At 40.0% G+C, this 26,550-nt stretch overlaps 1 protein-coding gene across 4 annotated transcripts in view; it reads right to left on the bottom strand.

The window, feature by feature from the left end:
• EDEM3 (ER degradation enhancing alpha-mannosidase like protein 3) overlaps positions 1–25,520 on the bottom strand; it is a 46,700-nt gene extending 21,180 nt beyond the window's left edge. For all 4 annotated transcript variants that reach the window (XM_073356663.2, XM_073356666.2, XM_073356664.1 and 1 more), the window contains exons 1-11: positions 25,279–25,520; positions 21,406–21,451; positions 14,641–14,741; positions 13,202–13,241; positions 10,502–10,614; positions 9,263–9,416; positions 7,903–8,037; positions 5,287–5,392; positions 4,665–4,762; positions 2,908–3,033; positions 927–1,010 (exon numbers count right to left, since the gene is read on the bottom strand). In XM_073356663.2, the coding sequence (XP_073212764.1) occupies positions 927–1,010; positions 2,908–3,033; positions 4,665–4,762; positions 5,287–5,392; positions 7,903–8,037; positions 9,263–9,416; positions 10,502–10,614; positions 13,202–13,241; positions 14,641–14,741; positions 21,406–21,451; positions 25,279–25,436 (1,161 nt within the window). In that variant the 5' untranslated portion in view covers positions 25,437–25,520. The remainder of the gene's footprint in view (positions 1–926; positions 1,011–2,907; positions 3,034–4,664; positions 4,763–5,286; positions 5,393–7,902; positions 8,038–9,262; positions 9,417–10,501; positions 10,615–13,201; positions 13,242–14,640; positions 14,742–21,405; positions 21,452–25,278) is intronic.
• Positions 25,521–26,550: the final 1,030 nt, after the last annotated feature.

The following is a 26,550-nucleotide window of genomic DNA, read 5'->3' on the forward strand; positions in this document are numbered from 1 at the left end:
GGGGAGCGCACTAGGAAAGCGCTGCAGTGTGTTCACATAAGTCAGGCAGTGGAGTTACTTCAGAATAAACTAAAGACAGAGTTCAAAATTAGGCCCTATGGGCCCATTTGATTTATTCTGCTCTATTCTGGATTCTAGTAGATTGGATGAAGTCAGACATTCAAAGTTATTCACCTTTCAAGTGTAGAAAAGGTATAGATCCAGAATAGGCAGGTCTGATTATGTTAAAAACAAAATCAAACTACAACTTGTTATCTCTGAATGCTAGAGCAGGCAAGCTGCCACCTATGGTATGAATACTACAGCAACTAGTCAGCAACAAAACAAGTACCAGAAAAAACAAGAAAGCCTCTGTCCGCTGAAGACCAAGGACCAAATTTTTAAGTGCCTCTGCAAATGTTCCAGTAATGATTGTACACAGGCAAACAGGCTTTTGTGTGCACAGTTAACTTGTTTTCAGGCTCAAAACAATAGGCTCAACTCAATACGTTTTCAGAGGCTCAGTGAAAATACGGCCCTGAACATGTTACTTCTCCAATGGATTCAGGCTTCACTTGGCCAAGAAACAGAAGGAAACGAAAAGTCAGTGTGATTCAATTGCATAAAGCCATTACATCACCAAGAAGATAGTTTCATATCAATGTTATGTAAACTTTGTATACTAGTGTGAAGTGATCCAAGGTCAGTTTAAAAAACAAAATGTATTCATCGTCACTTATCTGTTATATAACAATTGTTTCCCTCTATTGGTAGTTACAACATCTCAGGGAAAAATGTTTCATATCCAGAACGACTCCTGTTGTGCATGTGGATTTGTAGGCTTCAGAAGAATGTTGAAACCAACTTTTTTTTTCTTTAAATTATACATTATGTCTAGTATTACTTGAACTGAGATCACAATCAGTTTACATAACCTCCTGCCTTACCTCAGGAAGAAAGTTATGCTTTTTTATCACCTGATATAACATCTCATGAGTTTCGATAGCAGGTCTAATGTCACCTTTCAATACCTACAAATCAAGAACAATAGCAATAAATACATAAAAGTCAGGCATGATATCTGTACAAGACTACCCAGCAATGTATACATTGCCAGCATACACAATAATACAGGAAATCATGATCCTCTGTTTCAGTGTATAATCTACTTTATTTATGTTTTTCTACTTAGCATGGGATAGGAAACATATGAGTGACTGCAACCCCTGAGAGACCACTATTTCACAGCAATCATAATGGACTTGCAGGAAAGAGGACAGGATCATACTGAGACTGAAATTCTGCTTTAAAAGGGAATTTGCCCAGGTTTGTGACAGATGTTACAAAATTCATCTGTGGCCCAGGACTTGAATGGACCCATTCCCTTCAGTTCAAATTTTGCTACCAGAATTGCTTTTGAAATCTCTAAAGACAGATTCTCAATCAGATATGTAAACCCCTTTGGGAATCCAGAGTGGCTCATATGATTGTAAAGGCCTAGCGGGCAGCAGAATGGACTTCTCATGCAATCATAATACCAGCCTTCTGAATCTGGTTGCAAGTAAATCCTGGAACAAGAGACTATTCTTTTTATTCATCCATACAAAAGGTATTCTTACAAAGATTTATTCTAAATAGAGGGAAGAAATACAAACAGGAAACTTATCATGTTTCAGAGATTCAGCAATGAACACTCAGAGAAGGGTGTGAACAAGGTGGGGTTGTTTTGAAAATCAATACTGCCACCAGTTTCAAAATCATTTGATCTGGACAACTATGTAGTAGGTCATGGAGGAAAGACAGGCAAGGGAACTAATGACAAACATCTGTAGCATATAAATGGGGGGGAGGAGGAGATATAATGAAGGGAGCCAATGACAAAGACAGAAATATCAACAGGAAGCCTTAAGACCCATGAGTAGGGTGGCCAGATATATATTTTAGACTGCTAGAAATGGAAGTTGAGCATCTGATATGCCTTGGAACCTTTTGGGCACCACTTTCAATGCGTGGGTAACAAAATCAGTAAGCTGTGAGCTTGGCAACTAAGAGCTAGACCCTAAGAAGAAAAGGGATCTCTATAGTTGACAGTTAAGCAAACGGGGGGTGGAGGGGAAGTACCTTGCTCCACTCTTGCAGGAGTTTCCCCCCCCCTTAAAAAATGATTTGCACATGAATTGAAAAACTTCTGCAGAAGACTATTACAGTTTGAGTCAAGCATTTTACATAGAATCATAGAATATCAGGGTTGGAAGGGACCTCAGGAGGTCATCTAGTCCAACCCCCTGCTCAAAAGCAGGACCAATCCCCAATTAAATCATCCCAGCCAGGGCTTTGTCAAGCCTGACCTTAAAAACTTCTAAGGAAGGAGATTCCACCACCTCCCTAGGCAACGCATTCCAGTGTTTCACCACCCTCCTAGTGAAAAAGTTTTTCCTAATATCCAACCTAAACCTCCCGCACTGCAACTTGAGACCATTACTCCTTGTCCTGTCCTCTTCTACCACTGAGAATAGTCTAGAACCATCCTCTCTGGATCCACCTCTCAGGTAGTTGAAAGCAGCTATCAAATCCCCCCTCATTCTTCTCTTCTGCAGACTAATGATGACTACATGATCATCAGGAGTTAACAGGTGAAAGAAGCAGAGCCAGGTGGATAATGAAAGGGTATGAAAGTTCAGACAATTTCCCCTCTTAACAGCCGTACAAACTTGGAAATAATGTGTCAGCTGCATGATTTAATATAACCAGCAGAGAAAGCAAAGGCAAACAAATCCCTCTTCCACATCAGATAACATTTTTATAAGTTAAATTACTGAGCCTAAATGACAACAACTATATTATGTATTTTTCATATCTGTTTTTATGAACAATTATTAGTAAGTCCATTTAATGTGATCTGAGGACTGGGGGTTTTAGAAACCTTACCTGCAAGCCTGGGAAGAATGCAAGCAAAGAGTCCATCCAGGTCCGAGCATTTAGCATTGGTTTGTGAATATGAACATCAAGCAGAAGAGGTGGTTGACTAATGTACCTCATTATGGCATCATAGTGCTAACAAAAACAGAAACATCATAAGCTCACATCTCTTTCAAAAGGGACATGAAAACCCAGTAGTTTGCTATATTTCATATCAGCAAGTTAATGGTTTCAGGGAACTGCATCCCTGCAATTAGTGATACATAAATAAAAACACAGCTCCTAGTTATGCAAATCAGAATGCAAGAACCTGAATAATTATTGCACAGCTATAGAGTAATACACATATACTTGTGCACAAATATATTCAGCAACCATTACTATGAACATCCAAGTTTTTTCTCTACTTGGCTACTGTACATCATCTGCATTGACTGGCTCCTGTGGCATTGTTTTTAAGCTGGCTAACAGCAATAAAGATTGCTGCAGTTTCTCACTTACTTTGGCTGAAGCAGAGAACTCCAAAAATGCATTTATAAGAAAAACATTGAACGGGACTAACTGCTGTAAAAAGTTTAAAAACCCTTTGGATAACTTGTCTGCTTACCCATTCCAAATCCCTCTTCTCCCCAGAATAGCTGTCTTATTTGTGTTTATATTAAAAACTGTAAGGCCTGCAATGCAAAGACCTCAACCTTCAGTTGGGGAGTTTAGGAGGTAATACTATACCATGGGCTGAACAAATAGGAAGCCCAATTAAATTAGTATAATGGCAGCTATACACATTAACAATATAAATTATTTTTACTGTTGTGACAGAATCTTAACTGAACGGTTCTGACTTTTATATTGCTTGCAAGAACCAAGAAAATTCATTTCATTTGTGCATCACCATTCTGTATTATTTTAGTGAAAAAAGTTAATGATTTTCAGAAAATTTAGCAGCCTTATGAATCTAATAAACCTATGAACAAGGGCACATATATTTTTTCAGGTTATAATCATATAAGCATTGGGCTGGATTAGTGTCTCTGTACTCATGGTTCTGCCTTGGTAGATGAAACCCAGAATTTGATTTTCAGGTTCTAGCTGTTGCTCTGAGAGCAAGAGAAGCTTTCACGTTACTTTTATGATAAGAGAGGCCTTATATTAATCGGGTTTTCTGTAAAACAGTGTAAAAGTAGCACTGTAGAGCTCCAAAATAAGTCTCAGTACAGCCCTCCTTGGTTAGAAAGTTATGGCTATACTGATTTTAGAATGGTAGCCATGTTAGTCTGTATCAGCAAAAATAACTAGGAGTCCTTGTGGCACCTTAGAGCCTAACGAATTTATTTGGGCAAAAGCTTTCGTGGGTTAGAACCCACTTCATCAGATGCATGGAGTGAAAATACAGGAGCAGGTATAAATACATGAAAGGATGGGGGTTGCTTTACCAAGTGTGAGGTCAGTCTAACGAGATTAATCAATTAACAGCAGGATACCAAGGGAGGAAAAATAACTTCTGAAGTGGTGAGAGAGTGGCCCATTACAGACAGTTGACAAGAAGGTGTGAGTAACAGTAGGGAGAAATTAGTATTGGGGAAATTAAGTTTAGGTTTTGTAATGACCCAACCACTCCGAGTGTCTATTCAGGGCTAATCTGATGGTATCCAGTTTGCAAATTAATTCCAGTTCTGCAGCTCCACATTGGAGTCTGTTTTTGAAGTTTTTTTGTTGAAGAATTGCTACTTTTAGGTCTGTTATTGTGAGTAACTTAATCAACTTACTGTGTTAAATCTTTCCAGGAAACGGTCATCTCCAAGCAAGACATAGGCTTTTAATAAATATTCATAATATGAGTCTATTCCTGCTCCAACTCCACTATCTAGAAATAGCACAAAGAAAGATACAAAAGTACTGTATTTTTAAATTTAAGTAGTTATATGGATAAAAGTTTTCAGCTGCTAATTTTCAATTTGATTTCAATGGCTACTGTCTGAATGAAAGAAAAGGAGCTATTCAGGACAACTGAGCGTGAAAATAAAGGAGCATGTAGATTAATGAAGGGCTGCACTGAGTAGTATGCAGTATTTTCCTACTTTTTTGAAAATGTGTTCTAGTATATTTGAACATAAAAGAGTATGCTCAGGCGTGCTATTAAGTCAAGTGTTTAATTTCTTTGTAGGAAAATATTTTTATTGGCCTGAATACACAATTGCACTCCTATTTGTACTTTACTGTGCACTTAAAGTAGATTCTTTGAAAATTTAGCACTAGAAATCTCTCAGCATCCATGGACTTAGGGAATGTTTTCCTTGAAACAAAAACTGATTTCTCAGGCAAAATATTCTTGCAGAGAAAGACCAGGCTTCATTATACCTGGTTTCTTCAGATCTGAAAGTCACATACCTTTGCGGACCCAGTCTCCAGTATGTATATTAATAGTAACTCCCACTAAATTACTGTTGCGTTGTCTTTTTTCCCAAAGAAAATCAAGCGCCTTCCGTGCATATTCCTGCAACCAACAAAAAATATTTTAATTGAAGTGTAATTACAGGGCAATGCAGGAGGCAAGAAAAAGCATCAGGTGCTGGTATACAAGCTTTTGGGTTTTTTGTCTACTAAAATAATGGAGCTATAAAGTAGAATATATTAGAGAGAGATTCCTATTTAGACTGAATTTCCTAAAGGTAGAACTATTCAATAATACATTGAATTCTCTTGAAAAGCAGCACTTATTCTATTTAACCAGTCATTTTGTTGCTAATTAAAAGGATTTGCATTCTATCTGTAACTGCCACCCACACACTATATAGCTTTGGGTAAGTCACTTAACTTGTCTGTGCCTCTGTTTCCAACTGACAAAATAGGTATAAAAGACCCTTTTTGTTTATAACCATTAAAAAAATTCATTAAAAACAAAAACCTTATATAACATTTCAAGACCCTCTAATGAAACGGTGCAACAACTAATTTCTTCTAATCCAATGGGATATAGTCAGATTGCCTTCTAAGTTATATCTGCCCCAGCCACACTGCCATACACATCTTTTCAGATGTTTCTAGGTGGCACAGTAGCTCTATCCAATAGTAGGCTAAGTATGTGTATTAGCCCTCTGTAAATACACAAAGGGAGGCATGAACTGGGGTGACACCTAGCCAAAAAAGGATACAGACAACCAGCCAGGCATGCTAGGTTTTAAGGGTGAGATAATCAAAAGTACTCAGTATTGGCCTAACTGCTCTCATTGACGTTAATGAGAGCAGAGTTAGGCCAACACTGACTGCTTTTTAAAAATCCAACCCCATCTCTCTCAATGGAGGATTTCTACCTTTAGCATTACAAACTGAAGACAATACAGCTATGTATACAGCACTTTTCATACAGACTACTGTGAATCTGAGTTGGTTGCTCACTTGGCTGAAACAGGGCACTGCTGATTTAGAGTCTCTTGGATGGTGACTCCCTTCTACAAGCAACAGGAGAAAGTGGCAGACAGCAGTGAGTCAGAGGGCTGTTGAAAATATGCAAAAAGTCTCTGATTCTAAAGGCTTTAAACCAAATGCTTAGGCAGTTTATATTAGGTAGTTTGTATTGCAATATGTTACATAAAGGGAATAAATCAGTATTAAAAGGGAGTAGACTATGAATAATTTAAGATGTGTTCAGATACAATAATCTCTACAGAAAGCTAGCAGTGTACTCCAGGAATTAACTCTGAAATATTCGGTTAATCAAATTAAGAATGAAAAATATCTTACAGATGAACCCAGAATAAATCTTGGTTGAGCCCGTTTAATTTGTTTACACGCTACATCAAAGAGAGAATCTGTCTCAGATCTCTAGTCCAGCACTCGGATTTGACAAAGCCCTATCAGTATGTGTTAGATATTTTTGACTTTCCAATGGGAATAGTTACTCTGGCACTTTTGCAAATTCTCACACCTTCAGTGAATAAGTTGCAGTCACCACACTTTTACTGCTGTAAAGTTACAAGCCTTATTTAAAGAAGTTAGAGCCCTTAGTTTTATTATTTCACTTTAATATCTTTTTTGCTTTTTCAATGAAGCAGAACAAGAGAAAGCATTTCAAAAACAGTTCCACTCTTAAAAGTGGCAGTGTGAAACTAGCACCTTGTTATTCAACTTAACTGTGTATTCAGAATTGTACCTGCATTTTTACTGCTTTTTACTCTGATTAGCCTTGCACAGCCAGTACAGTTAAGAGAAACTGGATTATATTTCCCCTTATGAAGTAAAAAAAAACTGTGTTGCATGGCAATCAATACACCTGTACAAACCCAGTGAGGAGAATGGGGGTTGCACACGTCACTAGGGCATAACTTGGAGACCGCAGATGTCACTGAGGGCCTAATTTGGCCAGCAGAATGTTTTTTAGCAATGATGGTATGTAGGAAGGAATGAACCAAGCTCAAGAATCAGGGCCCTATTTAAGTATACTGGGCTGGCAGTCAAAGCACACACCCTTTTTTTTTTTTTTGGGGGGGGGGGGGGGCGGGGTGGACATACAAACTAAACCTGTTTGCCTTGAAATCAGAAAACATGGAAGTTCACTATGCTATTCTCAGAGTGAATTTTCAGAACAGAAATGCACTTTAAATACCATGTGCCTCAGTTCTCTTCTTCAATGTTAGTCTAACAAATCAGTAGAACCTTTCTAGCCAAGCACCTTGGAGAGAGTCTATTAACGTGACTCTTCAATATATTAAGTTTTATATTGATATTACTACTTGTACTGTAAATCACCTTCTAGAACTTTTTGAATAAAAAGTTTAAAATCGTACTTAAATTAGATATGCCATATTAGTGTAAGTTTTTCTGGAAATGCACCTTATCCTGGTGCACAGTAAAGCTAAAGGATGCAAAATCCATTACCAACCACAAATACAACTAATCTGAAACAAGTTCACTCTTTACCCATGGATTTGAATTAGAATTACAATAATGTAACAGCACGCAGTTCAAAACCTAACCCCAATAAATAAGAGACCATAGAAAGCAAACCTCAAATATTGATGTTCCTGTGAATCGGCTTAGAGCAGCAAACTCAAGTATCAAGGTACCTGCACAAGCCGTACAAGTATCAGTCTCTGTTCCTGTTCGAGCTTCTGGACTTCTTAAACCAAATTTTAAATTAACCTAAAAGAAAGTAAAGATTGTATCATTTACTAGCTGCAAATATATATATATATATGTGTCAGTGATGGGAGAGAGATTGGAACTTAGATACTGTACTTTATCTGTTCTTTATTTATTCTAATTAAAAAACAAAAATCTGAATCTAGTCTCAGCTGACACTACAACCGTTCTTTTAACTCTGCTGCCATAGAAAGGTATGTTAGGTAAACTTTTCAGAAGTGCTTAAGTCACTTAGAAGTAGAGCTGCACGGGAAATGGTTTCTTATCCTATCAAAAAAAAATGTTAAAGATTTCAAAAACATTTCTTGTTCTGCATCAGATCAAAACAGAGACCTTTTGAAATTACTTGTGAAAAATGAGAGAGAATCCAATATATTCAACAACCCAGTGGTAAGGGCTACTCGCCTAGAATGTGGAACACTCAGATTCAAGTCCCTGCTCTGTCTTATACATTATAATTAACCAATAAGCTAAGAGTGTGCCATGCTTTAGCTTCATGTAATGAGAAGTTACAAATATGAAAAAAAATTCCAAATTATACCCCAACAATAACCTTCGCAGACTGGAGACTTTTTTTATTTTATTTTTTTAAAATAGGCAAACTATGAAAGTTTGGGTTCAACTCAGAATTCACCTAAGGCGCATGCTGAACACTCCCAATTAACCAGGCTGTAGAAGGCACATCAGTAAATTTTAAGTAACACTGAAAAGCCATTGTTGTTCCAGATTATTTAGTCATGCCTAGAGGTGCAAGATACTAGTAGACAGTGGTTTCATGAGATTTCTGCCATTTCTAATGAGTCAGAATGATGCATTCTGGGTCATTGTCAGCAAACCTGGAAAAGCAACAAGCTACACAGCCCAAAACAAAATTTAAGAAATTAGCTAGCACTGGTCATGAAATATTAATTGATCTGCATTATTAGGTGTATGGAAAATAAAAGTATCTGTGATAACTGTTTACACCCACAACTGACACTAATAAAAACGGGTTTATAAAAAAGTTTAAATGATTTCTGTGACAAATGCCTTCACAGCCTAGTTAGCAAGGACATTCTGCCTGTATTTAACTCACAAATGAACTATTTTCTGATCCTACATACAAAGAAAATTAATGCATAATCTGTCACAAATAAGGTTCTCTCCCTCTCTATTAAATAACTTCCTGAAATATTAACAAAGTTTTGCCTATTGTGTGGAGTGATCTGGATTATAAAACACTTACTCTTGGATAAGGGAGACCACTAGTAGTGTTAAAAGCAGGTAAAAGTTTGTAGCCCAATTGTTTTGCCATGTGCAGAAGTTCACCACTGTACCACTGCATGTATTCACCTTTTTCTTTCAGCATAATTGCCACAGAGTGCCCACCTAAAAGACCTCTAAACACAAGAAAAGATATCCACATGTATTTCAAGTCAGTAAGTCACAGTAATACAGTAATTTCTATCATTTGTGACAAGCACTGTATAAACAATTGTGATGTGTGTTTCAGAAGTGCTGCGCACATACAATTCCAACTGAAATCAATGGAAGCTGTGGTGCACCTCTAGGGGGCAAAAAAAAAAAAATCAAGCACTTAATGACTACAGTGAATTTTTTTTCTCCCCCGTAGGTAACATACTTAGAGTGATGAGCAGATTAACAATAAATTGTCCCCTATAGCATTTTACTGAATATATATAAAACACACTGAAGTAGTAGATTACTGAAGAGAACTAAATGATTAATCCTGCACATGGATGGAGTAGAGGTCATTATCTTAAAGGTTATCATAAGCCAAATGAAGTGATGATGTTTATATAAGCCCTGAGTAACCAAATATTGATCATCATTTTACTACATTTTCAGAAAGTTGTCACACAGAAGTTAAGATATCTGAATTCTGAGAGGCATACTTGTTTAATATCTATAAACAAGGTAATTTGAAGGAACCTGTCAGCATCTTAAGATTTTTTTTAAAAAAACACAAACAGATGTGTTGTCTGTGTTTTTCATTCTCAAGAGTGATTATCACATTTCAGAATTATCCCTTAGCCACAGACCTAATATACTGCACACTCCTTATTGACTCAAAACATAAATAACTAGCACCCATGAGATTGTACAAATCAAATTTTATAAACTAGAGAAATTTGACAGTGTATATCGAATGTTTGACAACATAATCTTAGCTTTGAGGCCATGTCTATGTTAAGAAAATGAGCTTTGACACACAGGTTGTTAGCCACTGCTATCCTAACACTTTTTTCAATCGGTATTGAAAATAGCTCTCCTGCCGGTGTGGACAGCCAACTGAATTTGACATCTATTATATCAGTTTCTTCCTACAACAGAAGTTGAATTCTGTTGATCCAGTGGAACCACCATTCTCAACATCAGCTGAGGTACAAGTAAATGTTTGATAAAACATAAGCTTGAGATCACATCTTAAGTGCATTGAAAATGAAGAAAGCTAGTTACTTACCCAAGGACTCTTATGTTAGTTTCAAAAACTGATACAACTATGTCATTATCTAAATTAACATCTTTTATCACATTTTTTACAGCATCTTCAAACTCTTTGGTTTTATTTAACACCTAGAAAACAAAAATAACTTTAGTCATTTAAGCGCTAGTGCAGTCAGACATTCAAGTACGATATAAAGTTCAACGTGTTAAAACCAGGAAATAGTCAAGATAGCTCAAATTGCTTTTCTGCCTGACCATATCATATTCTGATACATTATGTGAATAGGTATCAGTATTAGTCTGGTTTGCTATAGTGATGTACATGAATGACAAAGTAGTTTTCAACAGGGAATAATTCACTGAAAATGTATGATGATTACCCACGTTAGTTCCTTTCTTTCACTATAGTGCATTGTAATCAATGTTTTCCGCCACCTGTACCCACATATTCTATTCCTTGAAATCTGGAACTGAACTCCACAGTTCAAGCTCATCCCTGCTATAAGGTCTGAAAATAGGGCTGTCAAGCAATTTAAAAAATTAATCGTGATTACTCATGCAATTTAAAAAATTAATAGTTTTTAATTGTGTGATTAATTGCACTGTTAAACAATAATATAATGCCATTTATTTAAATATTTTTGGATGTTTTCTAGATTTTCAAATATATTGATTTCAATTACAACACAGAATACAAAGTGTACAGTGCTCATTTTATTTTTGATTACAAGTATTTGCACTGTAAATAAAGAAATATTTTTCAATTCACCTAGTACAAGTATTGTACATTTTGCAAAGAAACATAAGAACAGCCATACTGGGTCAGAGCAAAGGTCTTTTTTCCTGCAGAACTGGCGCTGCAGAGCTGCTGGTGGCCACTAGGGGCCACTGGACCCCGCAGAGCCCAGCTTGCAAATAGAAGACACTGCTGAAGGGAGGGGTTGGAGATGGAGAGTTCCCCACAGCTGCCGTTCCTGGCATGCCTGAAGGAAGGAGGTGGTGTGCAGGAAACTCCATATAAGCCTGGGATGCAGCAACGGGCTGTTTCTCCCTCTGGATCCCTGGGCTTTACATGGCTGGCCTCCAAGGTGGGGCGGGGGTACAGGGCTCTGAGCCAGGGGGGCTCTCCCACGGCTGGGTTCTGTGAAGAGGGAGCGCAGATGTCTGGGCCAGGGAGGCCCCTGCGGCTGGGCTCTGGTTGCAGGTGTCTGGAGAGGCGGGCATGGGTGTCTAGGCCAGGAGGCAGCTGGGCTCTGCGGGAGAGGGGGTGCAGATGTGTGGGCTGGGGGCACCCCACAGCTGGGTTCTGGGGGGGAAAGGGTGCAGGTGTCTGGGTGGGGGACCTGTGGCTGGGCTCTGTGCGGGCAGGGCAGAGAAGCAGGAACTGGGGTTTTTTTTGTTTTTTTTTTTAAACTCGTGAGGGAATCTCTTTTGTTGTCTGTATTGTTACAGCCAGAGTTGCTAAAAGGTATTTTGAAATTAATTACCAAAATAATTGAAACTGGCATGATTATATTGTGTTATTTTGACAAATAAAATAATCAAAATTTTGCAGAATCGTGTGTAGAATTGTTAATTTTTTGGCACAGAATTTCCCCAAGAGTAAAAGCCTCAGAAGTCAACAGATTAACTTGGGCCTGGTCTACACTAGAAATTTAGCTCAGTATAACTACGTCACTCAGGGGTGTGAAATATCCAGTTAAACTGACCTAACCTTCTGTGTAAACAGCACCTCGCAGGGAGGCGGAGTACCTATACCAGGAGTGGGCAAACTACTGCCCAGGGGCCTCATCCAGCCTTCGAGACGTTTTAATCTGGCCCTCTAACTCAGGCCAGGGAGTGGGGTCCGGGGCTTGCCCTGCTCCGCGCAACTCCTGGAAGCAGCGGTATGTCTCTCCTCCAGCTTCTATGCTTCCACACACTGCCCTCACCCCAAGCAACGGGGCAGCGTGCACTTCCTGGCTGCGCCTCCGCATAGGAGCAGGAGAAAAGACATGCTACTGGTTCTGGGAACTGCTTTAAAGTAAGCGCCACCTGGAGCCTGCACTCCTGACCCCCTCGCGCGTCCCTAGCCCTGATCCTCCTCCTGCCCTCCGAACCCCTCAGTCCCAGCCTGACGTACCCTCCAGCACCCCCAACCCCACACAAGAGCCCACACCCCCTCCCGCATCCCAATCCCCAATTTTGTGAGCATTCATGCCCTGCTATACATTTTCCATACCAAGATGAGGCCCTTGGGCCAAAAATTTTGCCCACCGTGTCCTACACTGACAGTAGAACCCTTTCCGTTGGTGCAAGTAGTGTCTACAGTGAAAGGCTACAGCAGTGCAGCTGTGCTGCTGCAGCATTTTAAGTGTAGAAAAGCCCTTACATTAGCAGGGGAAGCAAATGTATATTACTGTTATAAGTTTAAAAAAAAAAACTAACAGCAACACAATGGGCATTCATTTAGATGAACTACAAGGCCAAGGTACTGTTTTAGTATTAAAAAAATAATAATAATTCCAAATAACATCACTGTCTATTATATCCATTGTTTACAGGTCTTTACAACAGAATGTACCTGTCTTTTTAATGGAATAAGAGACTTAACTCAGTTTCCTTACTTAACACTTCACATTTATCTCAAAAAAACAGAATTCTAACCTGGAAATCTGACTAGAGGTAGATAAACAGTTATTCACCAGTGAAACATTGCAAAACAGATCAAACCTACCACAAGAGTGTCCAAGGTATCAATCAGTGTCAATGAAAACCTATGAAATAAAATTTAAACCAGATATATAATTAAAATTCGGTACATTTTTGGTAGATATTGTGTTATGTTATTTTTAACCCAAAAATCTTAGAAATAATGTGACATAATCATCACAGATTGCCAGCTGATTAAAAATATGCTAGTTTTAAATGAGGGATATTTAACCGGAAGGTGTAAATACTGACAACAATTAAACCTATTCTTCTTTGAATAGACATTTGCAACTCCTACTAACTGGAATTGGAGCTACAGAATAGTTTACACTTATGATGGTTGGAGTCATTTTGACTTCTTGTTTTTAGTTACCTTTGAAAACTCTCATTTAAAACGTGGCTTATTAAACTAGCACAGTGGCCAATAGTCTATTGCTCTGAAGAGCTGATAATGAACCCAGCCACACCCATTTCAGCCACTGAATTTACTGGTGGCCTTAAGTGTGCACCCATGTATCGATGATTTCTCTAAGAAAAAAACTGTACTATGCAAAATTATTCTAAACTCTTATCCCATTTGATGAGGTCAATTCCTTTTTTCTTGATAAAGGTAACTACATATTAGTTAACCTCATTGGACTAGAGGAAAAAGTGGCTATAGAAATTACTAAACTATGTTTTGGTCCCACCACCTCTCTCATTTATATGACAATTCTGCAGTTTTGTGCATCTCGAACAGGGGTGGGCAAACTTTTTGGCCCGACAGCCACATCTGGGTGGGAAAATTGCATGCAGGGCCATTAACGTAGGGCTGGGGCAGGGGGATGGGATGCGGGAGGGAGTGTGGTATGCAGGAAGGGGTTCAGGGCAAGGGGTTGGGGTGCAGGAAGGGTCCAGGGGACTCAGGGCAGGGGTTTGGGGTGCAGGCTCCGATCCGGTGCCGCTTACCTTGAGTGGCTCCGGGGTGGCAGTGGTGCGCAGCGTGGCTAAGGCAGGCTCCCTAAATACCCTGGCACTGCACCGCTCCCGGAAGCGGCAGGCACCACGTCCCTGCAGCCCCTGGGGGAGGGGGAAGAGGGCTCGGCGCATTGCCCTTGCCTGCGGGTACCTCCCCCGAAGCTCCCATTGGCCGTGGTTCCCCGTTCCCAGCCAAAGGGAGCTGCGAGGGGTAGTGCCTGCAGGCGAGGGCAGCACACGTAGCCCTCTGCCTCCCCCCTTCCCCAGGGACGTGACTCCGGCTGCTTCAGGGAGCTTGCCTTAACCCTGCTGCACCAGGGGGCTGGCAATCCCGCAAGCTAGTCCAAAGCCCTGACGGGCCGGATCCAGCCCAAGGGCTGTAGTTTGCCCACCCCTGATTTAGAAAACCAAACAAGGGTTCTGAGTGCACATCAACTGAAGTATTAGCAGCAAAATGTGTTAAGATTTGCATGTTCATATAAGATAGTCACTGCTTCAAATACTAACTTTCCCAAGGCATCGTCTACATCCCCACGACTAGGTTCCTGACCCCGAACCCGTCCACGGCAAGTTAAAGGCATGAGTTCATCAGCTGGGTAGGCATGATCCTGTCAGAACAAAACCAGAAGGTAAAGAGAGTAGAGTACATCACTGCAACCTATTGAAAGGAAGCAGAATTGTAGTAAACTTATGAAAATCTATGTATCACCTATGTGGCTAAACTCAAACTCAAAATAACACAGCAACAGCTTCCTCTTCATAGTCAATGGCTGACAACCGTTAGACCACATAAAACATACTGGAAGCCAGGCCATACAGTGCAATGCCCCATCTCCCTTACCCCAGAGAAACAATTGTTTTGGAGTACTTAATGGCATCTCTGAAATAATTGCTCAATTTGAACACTTGAGGTTCATCTTGTGTTTCCTGCAACAAATGCACAGGAGATTGCATATCTGCAGTGGAGAACCGAGTAGTCTTTTTCCTCCATTAAAGAACTGATCTCTCATCCAACATTAGTGCAAAAACAGTCTGGGTGGAAGACTTGCTCATTTTATGAAAATGTGAAAATTAGCTCCATTTTACAGAAAGGAGACAAGGAAGTTCAAAGGTTAGGGATAACATTTTAAAAAGCACTTAAGTGACTTCGGACCTAAGCCTCACTGAAAAAAAAATTGAAGAGATAGAGGCTCCTAAGCCACTTTTGAAAACTGGACCTAGATGCTTTGAAAATTTTACCCTACATGATTTGTCCAAGGTCACAGAATCAGTGAAAATGAGAAAAGAACTCAGTCAGAACATAAAACAATAAAATACAACCAAATGACTATGCAACACAAAGGAAAACATGACAAGTTTGGAGTAGTTTTTGAAAATGATGGCCATTTCAGGGGTGGGGAGAGGGATTACTTTCCATTGCTCTAGCAAAACAGTTTTACTCTAACACTACTTAGTACCCTTCAATCAGTCAGAAACATCAACAATGTCAGTATAGGCCAAATCAGGTGTGCTGAATAAAAGGGGGGGGAGGGACAGCTCAGTGGTTTGAGCATTGGCCTGCTAAACCCAGGGTTGTGAGTTCAATCCTTGAGGGGGCCATTTAGGGATCTGGGGCAAAAACATGTGGATTGGTCCTGCTTTAAGCAGGGGGTTGGACTAGATGACCTCCTGAGGTCCCTTCCAACCCTGATATTCTATGAAATACCTGTTTATGGTTCCACTGAAATCAATGCAAATTTTGTAGCTGACTTCAGTGAGAACAGAATCAAGCCTTAGGGCCCTAGTTCAGAGTTTTGGTAACTGCCAAATAAAAAGTACTAAAATCGGACAGTCAGAAACTGACATAAGAGTGAGACGAGACTGGTGAAATATTTTGGTGTAAGACTTGATTTTTAAGTTTTTTTTTAAAATAGCTTTTCAAAACTCTATTTGCTCCTGGCTTTTTTGACAAGCACATAAAGTGCTAGTTTTTTAGCATAAGAACGGCCATACTGGGTCAGACCAAAGGTCCATCCAGTCCAGTATCCTGTCTGCCAACAGTGGCCAATGCCAGGTGCCCCATAGGGAGTGAACCTAACAGGTAATGATCAAGTGATCTCTCTCCTGCCATCCATCTCCACCCTCTGACAAACAGAGGCTAGGGACACCATTCCTTACCCATCCTGGCTAATAGCCATTAATGGACTTAACCTCCATGAATTTATCCAGTTCTCTTCTAAATCCTGTTATAGTCCTAGCCTTCACAACCTCCTCAGGCAAGGAGTTCCACAGGTTGACTGTGCGCTGAGTGAAGAAGAACTTCCTTTCATTTGTTTTAAACCTGCTACCCATTAATTTCATTTGGTGGCCCCTAGTTCTTATATTATGGGAACAAGTAAATAACTTTTCCTTATTCACTTTCTCCACACCACTCATGATTTTATATACCTCTATCATATCCCCCCTTGGTCTCCTCTTTTCCAAGCTGAAAAGTCCTAGTCTCTAATCTCTCCTCATATGGGACCCTTTCCAAACCCCTAATCATTTTAGTTGCCCTTTTCTGAATCTTTTCTAATGCCAGTATATCATTTTTGAGATGAGGGGACCACATCTGTACGCAGTAGTCAAGATGTGGGCATATCATGGATTTATATAAGGGCAATAAGATATTCTCCGTCTTATTCTCTATCCCTTTTTTAATGATCCCTAACATCCGATTTGCTTTTTTGACTGCCACTGCACACTGCGGGGACGTCTTCAGAGAACTATCCACGATGACTCCAAGATCTTTCTCCTGATTAATTGTAGCTAAATTAGCCCCCATCATATTGTATATATAGTTGGGGTTATTTTTTCCAATGTGTATTACTTTACATTTATCCATATTAAATTTCATTTGCCATTTTGTTGCCCAATCACTTAGTTTTGGGAGATCTTTTTGAAGCTCTTCACAGTCTGAGCAGTCTTGAGCAGTTTAGTATCATCTGCAAACTTTGCCACCTCACTGTTTACCCCTTTCTCCAGGTCATTTATGAATAAGTTGAATAGGATTGGTCCGAGGACTGACCCTTGGGAACACCAATGGAGTTACCCCTCTCCATTCTGAAAATTAACCATTTATTCCTATCCTTTGTTCCCTGTTTTTTAACCAGTTCTCAATCCATGAAGGGATCTTCCTTCTTATCCCATGACAACTTAATTTACCTTTGGTGAGGAACCCTGTCAAAGGCTTTCTGGAAATCTAAGTACACTATGTCTACTGGATCCCAGTTGTCCACATGTTTGTTGACCCCTTCAAAGAACTCTAATAGATTAGTAAGACATGATCTCCCTTTACAGAAACCATTTTGACTTTTGAGCAACAATTTATGTTCTTCTGTGTGTCTGACAATTTTATTCTTTACTATTCTTTTTTCTTAGTTATCAATATAGGAATGGGCAGGCAAGTAAGTTTTGTACTTGGGCTAGTAAATGCAAAGCTTTTCACCAAACAGTTTTATTTTTAAACCACTACCAGAATGACACATATAAAGAAATAAAAACATACATAAAAATTCTTATTTTAATTATGAACAATGACCCAGGTTTTTTGGCAAGTTATGATAATCACCAATAGAATTAGTAAAATAAAGCTGTATAAAGTCCAAAAAAAATACTTAAAATAAATGTTGTGCAAGGTGTTCACTTCCTATAAGACGTGTAGTATGAGGGAACAATTAGTGATTGAACATGTCTACCTCAGTTCCACAGGTTGCTGTATTATACTATCTTTTAATTTTAATTTTAAAGTAGAAATTAATGAGCAGCATAATAAAAGCAAAATTGCAGCAAATGAATATGTGAAGTGGAACACATTCAATTTATGAGTATATTCATTTATGAGTATATGCTGTGACAGATTAGTGTGACTGGTTATCCAGACACATGGGGTAGGGAAGAAAAAGTATGGGTTGTTTTTCAATTGATGGCCTATTGTTCTTTGAAGACTCTGGTCCTATCACCGCCTTCTATTCTTCCTGAGTTCAGCTACCAGAGCCAGGGTATAGCTCTCATTTTGAATATCGTACACCTTACAATTATCCTGAAAAACTGATTAATGAACTGTGAAGTAGAAGGAAATTCAAAATTAAGAGCTAAAATTGTGGAGAAAGCCAATAATCAGGTAATTCTGATAAAGCTACCTTCAAGACAGACAGAAAAGGGAACATTACTCAGTAAAATAAAAGAAAACAGTCTACATCCTGAAGAGCAGGAAACACTCTGAAAAATGAGGGAATACAGGTTAGTTATCTAGATCTATCTGGAGATGGGTTAAGGCTATGGGGCCAAATGCCCCTTCCAATTCAGTTGAGATCAGTGGATAAAGAGGAGATGTATCAAGGGCAAAATTAGGCACACAAACTACATAGTTTAAACATCTGTATGTCTTAAATTTATAAAAGCATGTATTGATTGACAAATAGGGCTGTTTGGTCTATGTCAGGATTGTAAATTAAGAACAGCATTGATACATTCCACTTGCGAACAATGCACAGCGCTGCCAGTGCTGTATGATTAGGACTACTGACCCAAGGGACTAACACAACTGGCTTTTCAGGTGTCCTTTGTGTAAGTGTGAAGAAATGCTCCTAGCTATTAGACTTGTCTGTGAGGGAATAAAAAGCTACTCTCTGCCCTCCAAATTGACATATGAAAAAGTATAAAAGATATCCCCCTGCACGCAAACGTGAAATGTGAGCCTAATCCACTCAAGTCCAAAAACATTAATAGAAATAGTAAGTCAACAATTTTCAGCTCCCGGTCTCAAAAATTGCTGTTTTTTAAAAAAAAAAACCACACACTTAATTTTCTTGCTATCAAGGTCAAGGTTGAAACTCGAGTCTTTACTTCAAGTTAAACAAACACAGAATGAGACTTGTTTGTTTAATGCTCTAGCATACGTGGCAAGTAAATATCCTTTTGACATTTATGCTTCCAGGATATCTGAAGTCATACTTCCTCTTAACCCAACATTTTCTTGCCACAAATGTAGAGAAGGTATTTATTAGCTTCATATTTATAGTAATGAAAAGTAAAGCACAAATATCTCAGCTGACTGAAGAGTTTTGTCCAACGTTAGGCAAGGTAGGTTACCTAATTAAAAGCAATAAAGAGAAAGCAAGGCAGATTGAAAGCCAGACATTTTTATGTAGTGAGGTTTCAAGTATCTAACTAGAAATTAATTGCAGAAAGAAAAGGAGGACTTGTGGCACCTTAGAGACTAACAAATTTATTTGAGCATAAGCTTTCCGATGAAGTGAGCTGTAGCTCATGAAAGCTTATGCTCAAATAAATTTGTTAGTCTCTAAGGTGCCACAAGTACGCCTTTTCTTTTTACAAATACTGACGAACACGGCTGCTACTCTGAAAAATTATTTCTATCCAAAGAAGCCAGTTGCTAGTCACACTATTAGGCAATATAGAGAAGAGTCAGAATGTCAACCAAAAACAACTACTTGAAGTTTTGTTTTATTTTTCAAAAATCAAACAACAATTCTGTATCACTTCATAGCCTGCATACCTGAACATGTTTAATAAAAAAACAGTCCTCACAATAGCTTCTCTTCTGTGCTTTAATACCTTTGGCATTTATAAATGGCAAAGAATCTCATTCACTGCATACATTATCTATTTACATGTCTCATTAACTTTTAACCTCTTTGGAAGTTAAAGGGTTATAGCATAATATTGAGCCATGCAGTCAACATACTCTCCAGGGACAGTGGTTTTCCATGTGTGAGCAGGTGCAACTTATGAAAGAAAGGTCTGTGTTATAATAAGAACACTTATATGCCCAGTAGAGAAAATACAAAGATGAAAACAATTAAAATGTTTTGGTTAAAAAAATACATACTTTACTAGACTAAGGTATCATAAGAATAATTGGTATTTCAGGCCATGTCTACACAACCGATTTTGTCAGTATAACTTATGTCATTCAGGGGTGTGGAAAAAACCTTAGATTGCCTTAGATTTTCAGATGTACAGTTAACAGGGGTCACCTGTTTCCCCTAAAATGTTTCCCATTTCAGTGTATTGATAATATTATATTCTTCTTATCAATAACTGTATTTTAAATGTAGAGATTCTACTGTTGAAATAAAAACAATTATTTATTCTGGAACAAGACCAAACTAATAAATTAGGATATAACAAGACCCACTAAACAACAAATCAGTCTCATGTCCAACATGTGAAGACAACTAAAAGACCTAAAATTGTTTTGACAACACTAAATTACAACACACATATATCACGTAAACAGTAGCAAATGTGGATCACTTAATTACATTACAATTGCTTATTTAGCACCAAGTTATGCAATGTGGGTCTGATGCTACAGGGGTTATTTTTTATTTTATTTTTTTTAAGTGAAATGGAATTTTTGAGAGCAAAGCAGCTGCAAAATCTACAGCAAATGTAACATCCCAAGCAAATATGAGGTTATATAATTAATGTTAGGCCCACAAAGTATAATCAAAGTTATCTGCAGGAACATATAAACATTTTTATATAATATTCACCAGCACAACCAATACATTATTAACAATTAATGTGTTCACTAGAATTTGATAACTACAGACAGGTATCTTTTCAAGTGTTCTTGGTCTGTATGGTATTTTGCAACATTTTTGTTCTGTGGTCTCATGCTACCAAATAAGTCAAGGGAACACTGATATAGTAGGAAATGTATAAGAGGAGACAACATACATTAAGAATAGCAAGCAGGTTTACATGGTAAGGTCCTGACTCTGCAGTGAGAGAGATGCAGGTTTACCTGTAGAGAGCCCCATTACCTTTTAGCTTTATAGGCCACCTGTAAGGATCCAACTGGGAAATCAGATATCAAGACTATATTGCAACATCTGCTTCCCTTTAAAATATTTTAAATTCTGGAATTTAGCACTTTTCATTGTCAATTACCTTTACAAACACAAATTCTTAGAGACTACTGCATTTCAGATCTAAGGGGAAAAAAATCAAGCATAGGTTAAGTATCCTGTCAGGAATTCCTAGCCACTGTTCCTGTGATCAGACATTACTCTCCCCCTATATTCATATTTCTTATATGCAAACAGACATTTCAAAAGAAAATAATATAAGCTGCACATACGAACTTCAACTTCAGTTTTCCCCCAACAGAGTTTCAGCAAGTTTTTTAAAACTGCCAGGTCGATAACAAAACTGCTGACAAATTCAACACAAACTTTAATTTGTGTGTAAGCATAATGAAGAAATTGGTATTTTACTTACCATGTAATTGCTATAAGCATGATCAAACATTTCTAACACTTGATTCCTAAGAAAAGGAACAGGAAAAAATTTGTTGAATACATGATCAGTTTCATATTTCCTCTTCTAATTGTCAAACTTTAACACAACAGAAGTACTGTAGTTTAATATCTGGAGATTAATATCAGATGCCCATAAAAATACATAACATTCACTTCATCTCTGGAACTTTGCCCAAATAAAGCTGATGAGTGAAACAACCAGTGGCAAGATATTTATGATCTGTTTGGACCTCATGAAAGAAAGGGGAATGAAACACCATCTAAAGCTAGTCCAAAAGTAGCAGGTGGTGTACAAACTGATCCCCAACAGGCCAGTCCTGGAACACTACTGCTATTCCAATACTGGGGCTTCTTCTGAATAAAACTTGTTCATGTCCCTAAATTTATTGTGCAATTATTTGTTTCTGGGAGCATTCCACTTGCAAAGAGAAAAGAACTTCCAATCATAAAAATCCAATTTTCCAGTGCAGTATATTTTCATTTTTTAAATCACAATTATTATACTGAAAAGACCAAATAGGCTACTAGATACTTTGCTAGACACTAAAAATCATGGTCTTAGGCTATGTCTACAATATGCCGCTTTTAGCGACATGGCTATGCCGCTACAGCCGTGCTGCTAAAAGGCACGCAGTGTAGCTGCTGTTTGTCAGCAGAAGAGAGTTCTCTTGCCAACAAAGCGTTGTTCACACCAGCGCTTTTTCTTGGTAAAACTTTTGACGTTCAGGGGCATTTTTTTTAACACCCCCAATGACAAAAGTTTTGCTGACTAAGTGCCAGTGTAGACATACCCCCAGTATAGACAAAGCCATAATAAAGACAATGGATTTATGGCTTATCACAACAATTCGTAAGCCACTAACCCCCCTTTTTGTCCTATGATTACAGAGGTGTAAACAGGCCACTTCATCTTGAATGGTCCCTTAGAATATGTGAAAAGAAAAGGAGGACTTGTGGCACCTTAGAGACTAACCAATTTATTAGAGCATAAGCTTTCGTGAGCTACAGCTCACTTCTTCAGATGCATATCGTGGAAACTGCAGCAGGCTTTATATACACAGAGAATATGTGCTAACTACTTATGATAAACAATCTGTTTGGTCTTGCATTTAGCTGTGACATCCTGAGTTTCTTTCACAGACCTGAAGAAGAGCTGTGTTGCTGGAAACCCTTGACTCTCTCACCAACAGAAGCACCCACCTTGTCTATCTAAGAACCAGCCAGGAGGCACACTCCTCACTCAGAAAAACCCCAGGACATAGTTCTGTGTTCCTTCTGCAACAGTTGGTATCATCAACACCCAAAGCTATTTTACAATTTAGTGGAATCATAAGTTACCAGGTTCCATATTTTCCCTGAATTACAATCTTGGTAAGTAAAGAAAAAATGGTTTCAATATTATTTATGAATGTATATATTTGTGATGTCTAAATAGTGGTCACGATCAAAAATGTCACTATATCCAATGGCACTCACTCTCTCGATAGCTGCTTCCTGTCTTAGCAAAGACTATTGTACTAACAAAAGATAGCACTACTAATAGTAAGGAAAAACCTAATACACAGCAAGTTGGATTCTATTCTGACTTGTTTCAGAGTAACAGCCGTGTTAGTCTGTATTCGCAAAAAGAAAAGGAGTACTTGTGGCACCTTAGAGACTAACCAATTTATTTGAGCATGAGCTTTCGTGAGCTACAGCTCACTTCATCGGATGCATCTTGGGCATCAACAATGACTTGATGACTTGGGCATCAACAATGTTCACAAAATATCTATTACTGTTGCGGCTGATGTAAGAGGCAAGAAGAACTCAGCTAGATTTTCAAACACCCAACTGAGTTTACTGCCCTGGCAGTTAAAAAAATAACGTTAACTCATCTAAAAATTTTATTATGAAAGTAGGGAAAAGAATAAACATGAACCCCAATGGTGCCTTTTTCAGTCATTTCACCAATTATAACTATTTGATGGCCTCAATTCTGCAATTTAGCTGTGCAGGTGAAATCCTAGGCCCACAGAGAGCCCCATCCACTTCAATGTGATGGTGTGGTCTACCCAAGCAGATCCTGATGCAGGATCAGAGTCTAACCCTATAAACATTGTCCAATAATGATTTAGCACATTAAAAGGTTATAACTTTTTTTTCCCTCCTTCAAATGAACTGTATTCCCAGACCATTATCCAAAGGGATCTCTGAGGAAGGTACGTTCTTACCATATAAATATATATATTACCTCCTACTAGCATAGGTGCTCCAACCCAGACCCCTCAGTAAATAAGCACCTCTGAAAGTAAGGTGGCTTCTTTCCACCTCTGCAGCATTGCAAAAGCTGAACAAATACCTGAAGCAGTCCACATTTCTGCCTGTACTGGTAGATCCTAGATCACTAATACACCTATATCAGATGGCACACAGAGAACATAAGTTAAACAAAGCACCTAAAAATGTAAACAGGCCAGGAAAGGAGCCTAAACCACTTGGGTAGCCGTGTGAGGAACACATAGCTAAGGTATTTTTCAAGTCTTTGTGATGTATTCAAAGTGCTTCGACATCTTTGAATGAAAGAGCCAATGAGTGCACATATTATAATTAAATAATGCTTTTTATCTAATGACCGTATAATGAAACTTCTTAATGAAGCCTCACAACACCCTTGTGAAATATTACTATCTTCATTTTACAGAGGATGACAGTAAGCATGAAGGAGGTAATGAAATTGTCAAGGTGACACAGTGAGTGTGTGGCAATAATGATCAGAATGAAGAGGAGTACTTGTGGCACCTCAGAGACTAACCAGTTTATTTGAGCATAAGCTTATGCTCAAATAAATTGGTTAGTCTCTGAGGTGCCACAAGTACTCCTCTTCTTTTTGCGAATACAGACTAACACGGCTGTTACTCTGACATGATCAGAATGCAGAACTGCCTTCTAAAAAATCCTACTCTATGTACTAGCACACATACCTCATCACTGATGTTGTACTCTTTATCCTTTACATATAAGAACAGTTTTTTAAATAATTAGCTTTATACACACATGCAAATTGGGCTCCCTAAACAATTTACTTTATTGCACACAGTGACTGGGCAAGGATGATCTCAACTCTTATTAATATGAAAGATGCTATCTCTTATCACGCTAAAACCTTGACTTGTTCCAGAAACACTGTCATAATTAGACCACAATGCCAAACACCTACTGAGTATGGTTTTGACCTTTGACCACTTATACCCATAATCATATACAATGCCTGACTGAAATCTTCATGACCACACAGAGACTAGGGGTGTCAACCACGAGAGCGGGAAGATGACCCGATAGGCAGGTAGATGTGACGGGGGGAGAAGGGGATCGTACCAAAAATTCAGGGGAGTACAAGGTCATTAAAGTACATCTCTGAGGGGCTAGGCACTACTCTCACGCAGACTGGGAACGTCACACAGGTCGCCTGCTGTCGGTGCTGGGGATCAGCCCCACAGGGCCGAGATCCATCCGTGGGGGGAGTGGGGTTCAGCCACACCCCAGTGGGACCCGGGGGAATCGCCAGGCCCCATGGGGGAGTGCTCTCCCCGCTCAGAGGGGAGCAGCCACAGGGGTCCGCACCCCTTCCACTGGGGCAGAGGCTGAGCCCCTGCCGACGGAGCTGACAGTGCGGGGGCTGTCGCCAGGCAGCCACAGTGGCCAGCCCCCCGGGAAAAGGGATGCCAGAGGGGGCTGTGGCCACTTCCAGCCGCCCCACGCGGCAGCGACGACTGGAGCCGGTCCAGGTAAGCGCTTGCCAGCTGCGCACAACCCACCCTCCTTCAGGCCCCCGCCGCGTCTCCCAGCTTACCCGAGCCGGCGCTTTTCCTCCCTGCTCATGGCTCCAGCGCCCGGGGCGGCTGCCAGCACCGAGGAAGCGGAGAGAAGGCCCAGGGCCAACAGCTTCCATCTCCCCCAGCGGGCTGCGGGGTCCCCGCTCCCCCCCTCACCACCGGCAGCTCCGCTCATGGCAGCAGCTGCCCGCCGCCCCGCTAGGCCCGGCTCAGCCCCATGCTCGCCCCTCTCCCTGGCGGCGGCGGCGGCTGCCGCTGCCACTCTCAGCGCCGCCGACGTGAAAACGGAAAGGACCGGACCTTCGCTTTCCTGTGGCGTAGCCAAGGAAACAATCGCCTTCCGCGGCTTCCGGGTTCAGCCCATCACGTGGCGCCGCTGTGGACCAATCGGAGTCGAAGGGGTCGGGGGTCCGTTTGTGCCACGTGATTCCGGTGAAAGACTTTAGTGGAGTGAGACGTGGACAAAAGAAGAAGTCGGCCCCTGGCTCGGGAGATGGCGCGCGGGGACTGCAAGTTCCAGCATGCAACACTCCACCACGAGCTGGTCGCTGAACTCTGGAGGGAGCACTGCCTTCTGGGAGCTGTAGTCTAGATGGGTCTGAGCCGCCTGGCTCCTCTAGGAGCACTGCGTATTGGGACCAGTAGTTTGTGAGTTGCCCTGAAAGGGCGTTATGTAAAGGACCTTACTTATAGACAATGAGGGTGGCTGCAGTCCTACTAGCCCATTCAGTGGCCTGGGACCTCTTCTTCCTGGCTGTGGAGCCCCACTCATCCTGCGGCCTGGAACAAGTCACTGTGGGGCAAATGTCTTGTTTCTCAGCATTCACCCCACACGGGAGCACTTACTGCCTAAGGAAAGGGGGTTTCCCAACTATCACAATTTTGGCAGTAGTCTCATGCTATTTGGCTTTTTTCTAAAAGCCCCAGGTGCTGGCCTCATGTGGTTATGTGAGAACCAGAGCTTTAATTTTAAACAGAAAAGTTTACAGCATTTACCACCACACGCTTGAAACCAGCATCTGCGTGTAGCTCCAAAGGCTCAGAAATTAAAAGGCAACTAAAGACTTCCCCCCACCCCACTTGCCCCAAACAAATAAATATATTATTTTTGAGGCCTGACTTTTTTAACCTTGAGACTGGCCCTATTGGGAGATGATTTTGCCATGAATAAAACAGTGAAGAGTGTCTTATACAGTTGTCCTATATTTGCTTGAAGTCTGTGTGGACACTGTGCCCAGCATTAGCACTGAATAGGACCGTGAGCAAATCACGTCATTGCTCTATGCTTC

Source organism: Lepidochelys kempii, chromosome 8, assembly GCF_965140285.1.
Source record: "Lepidochelys kempii isolate rLepKem1 chromosome 8, rLepKem1.hap1, whole genome shotgun sequence".
Taxonomy (NCBI): domain Eukaryota; kingdom Metazoa; phylum Chordata; order Testudines; family Cheloniidae; genus Lepidochelys; species Lepidochelys kempii.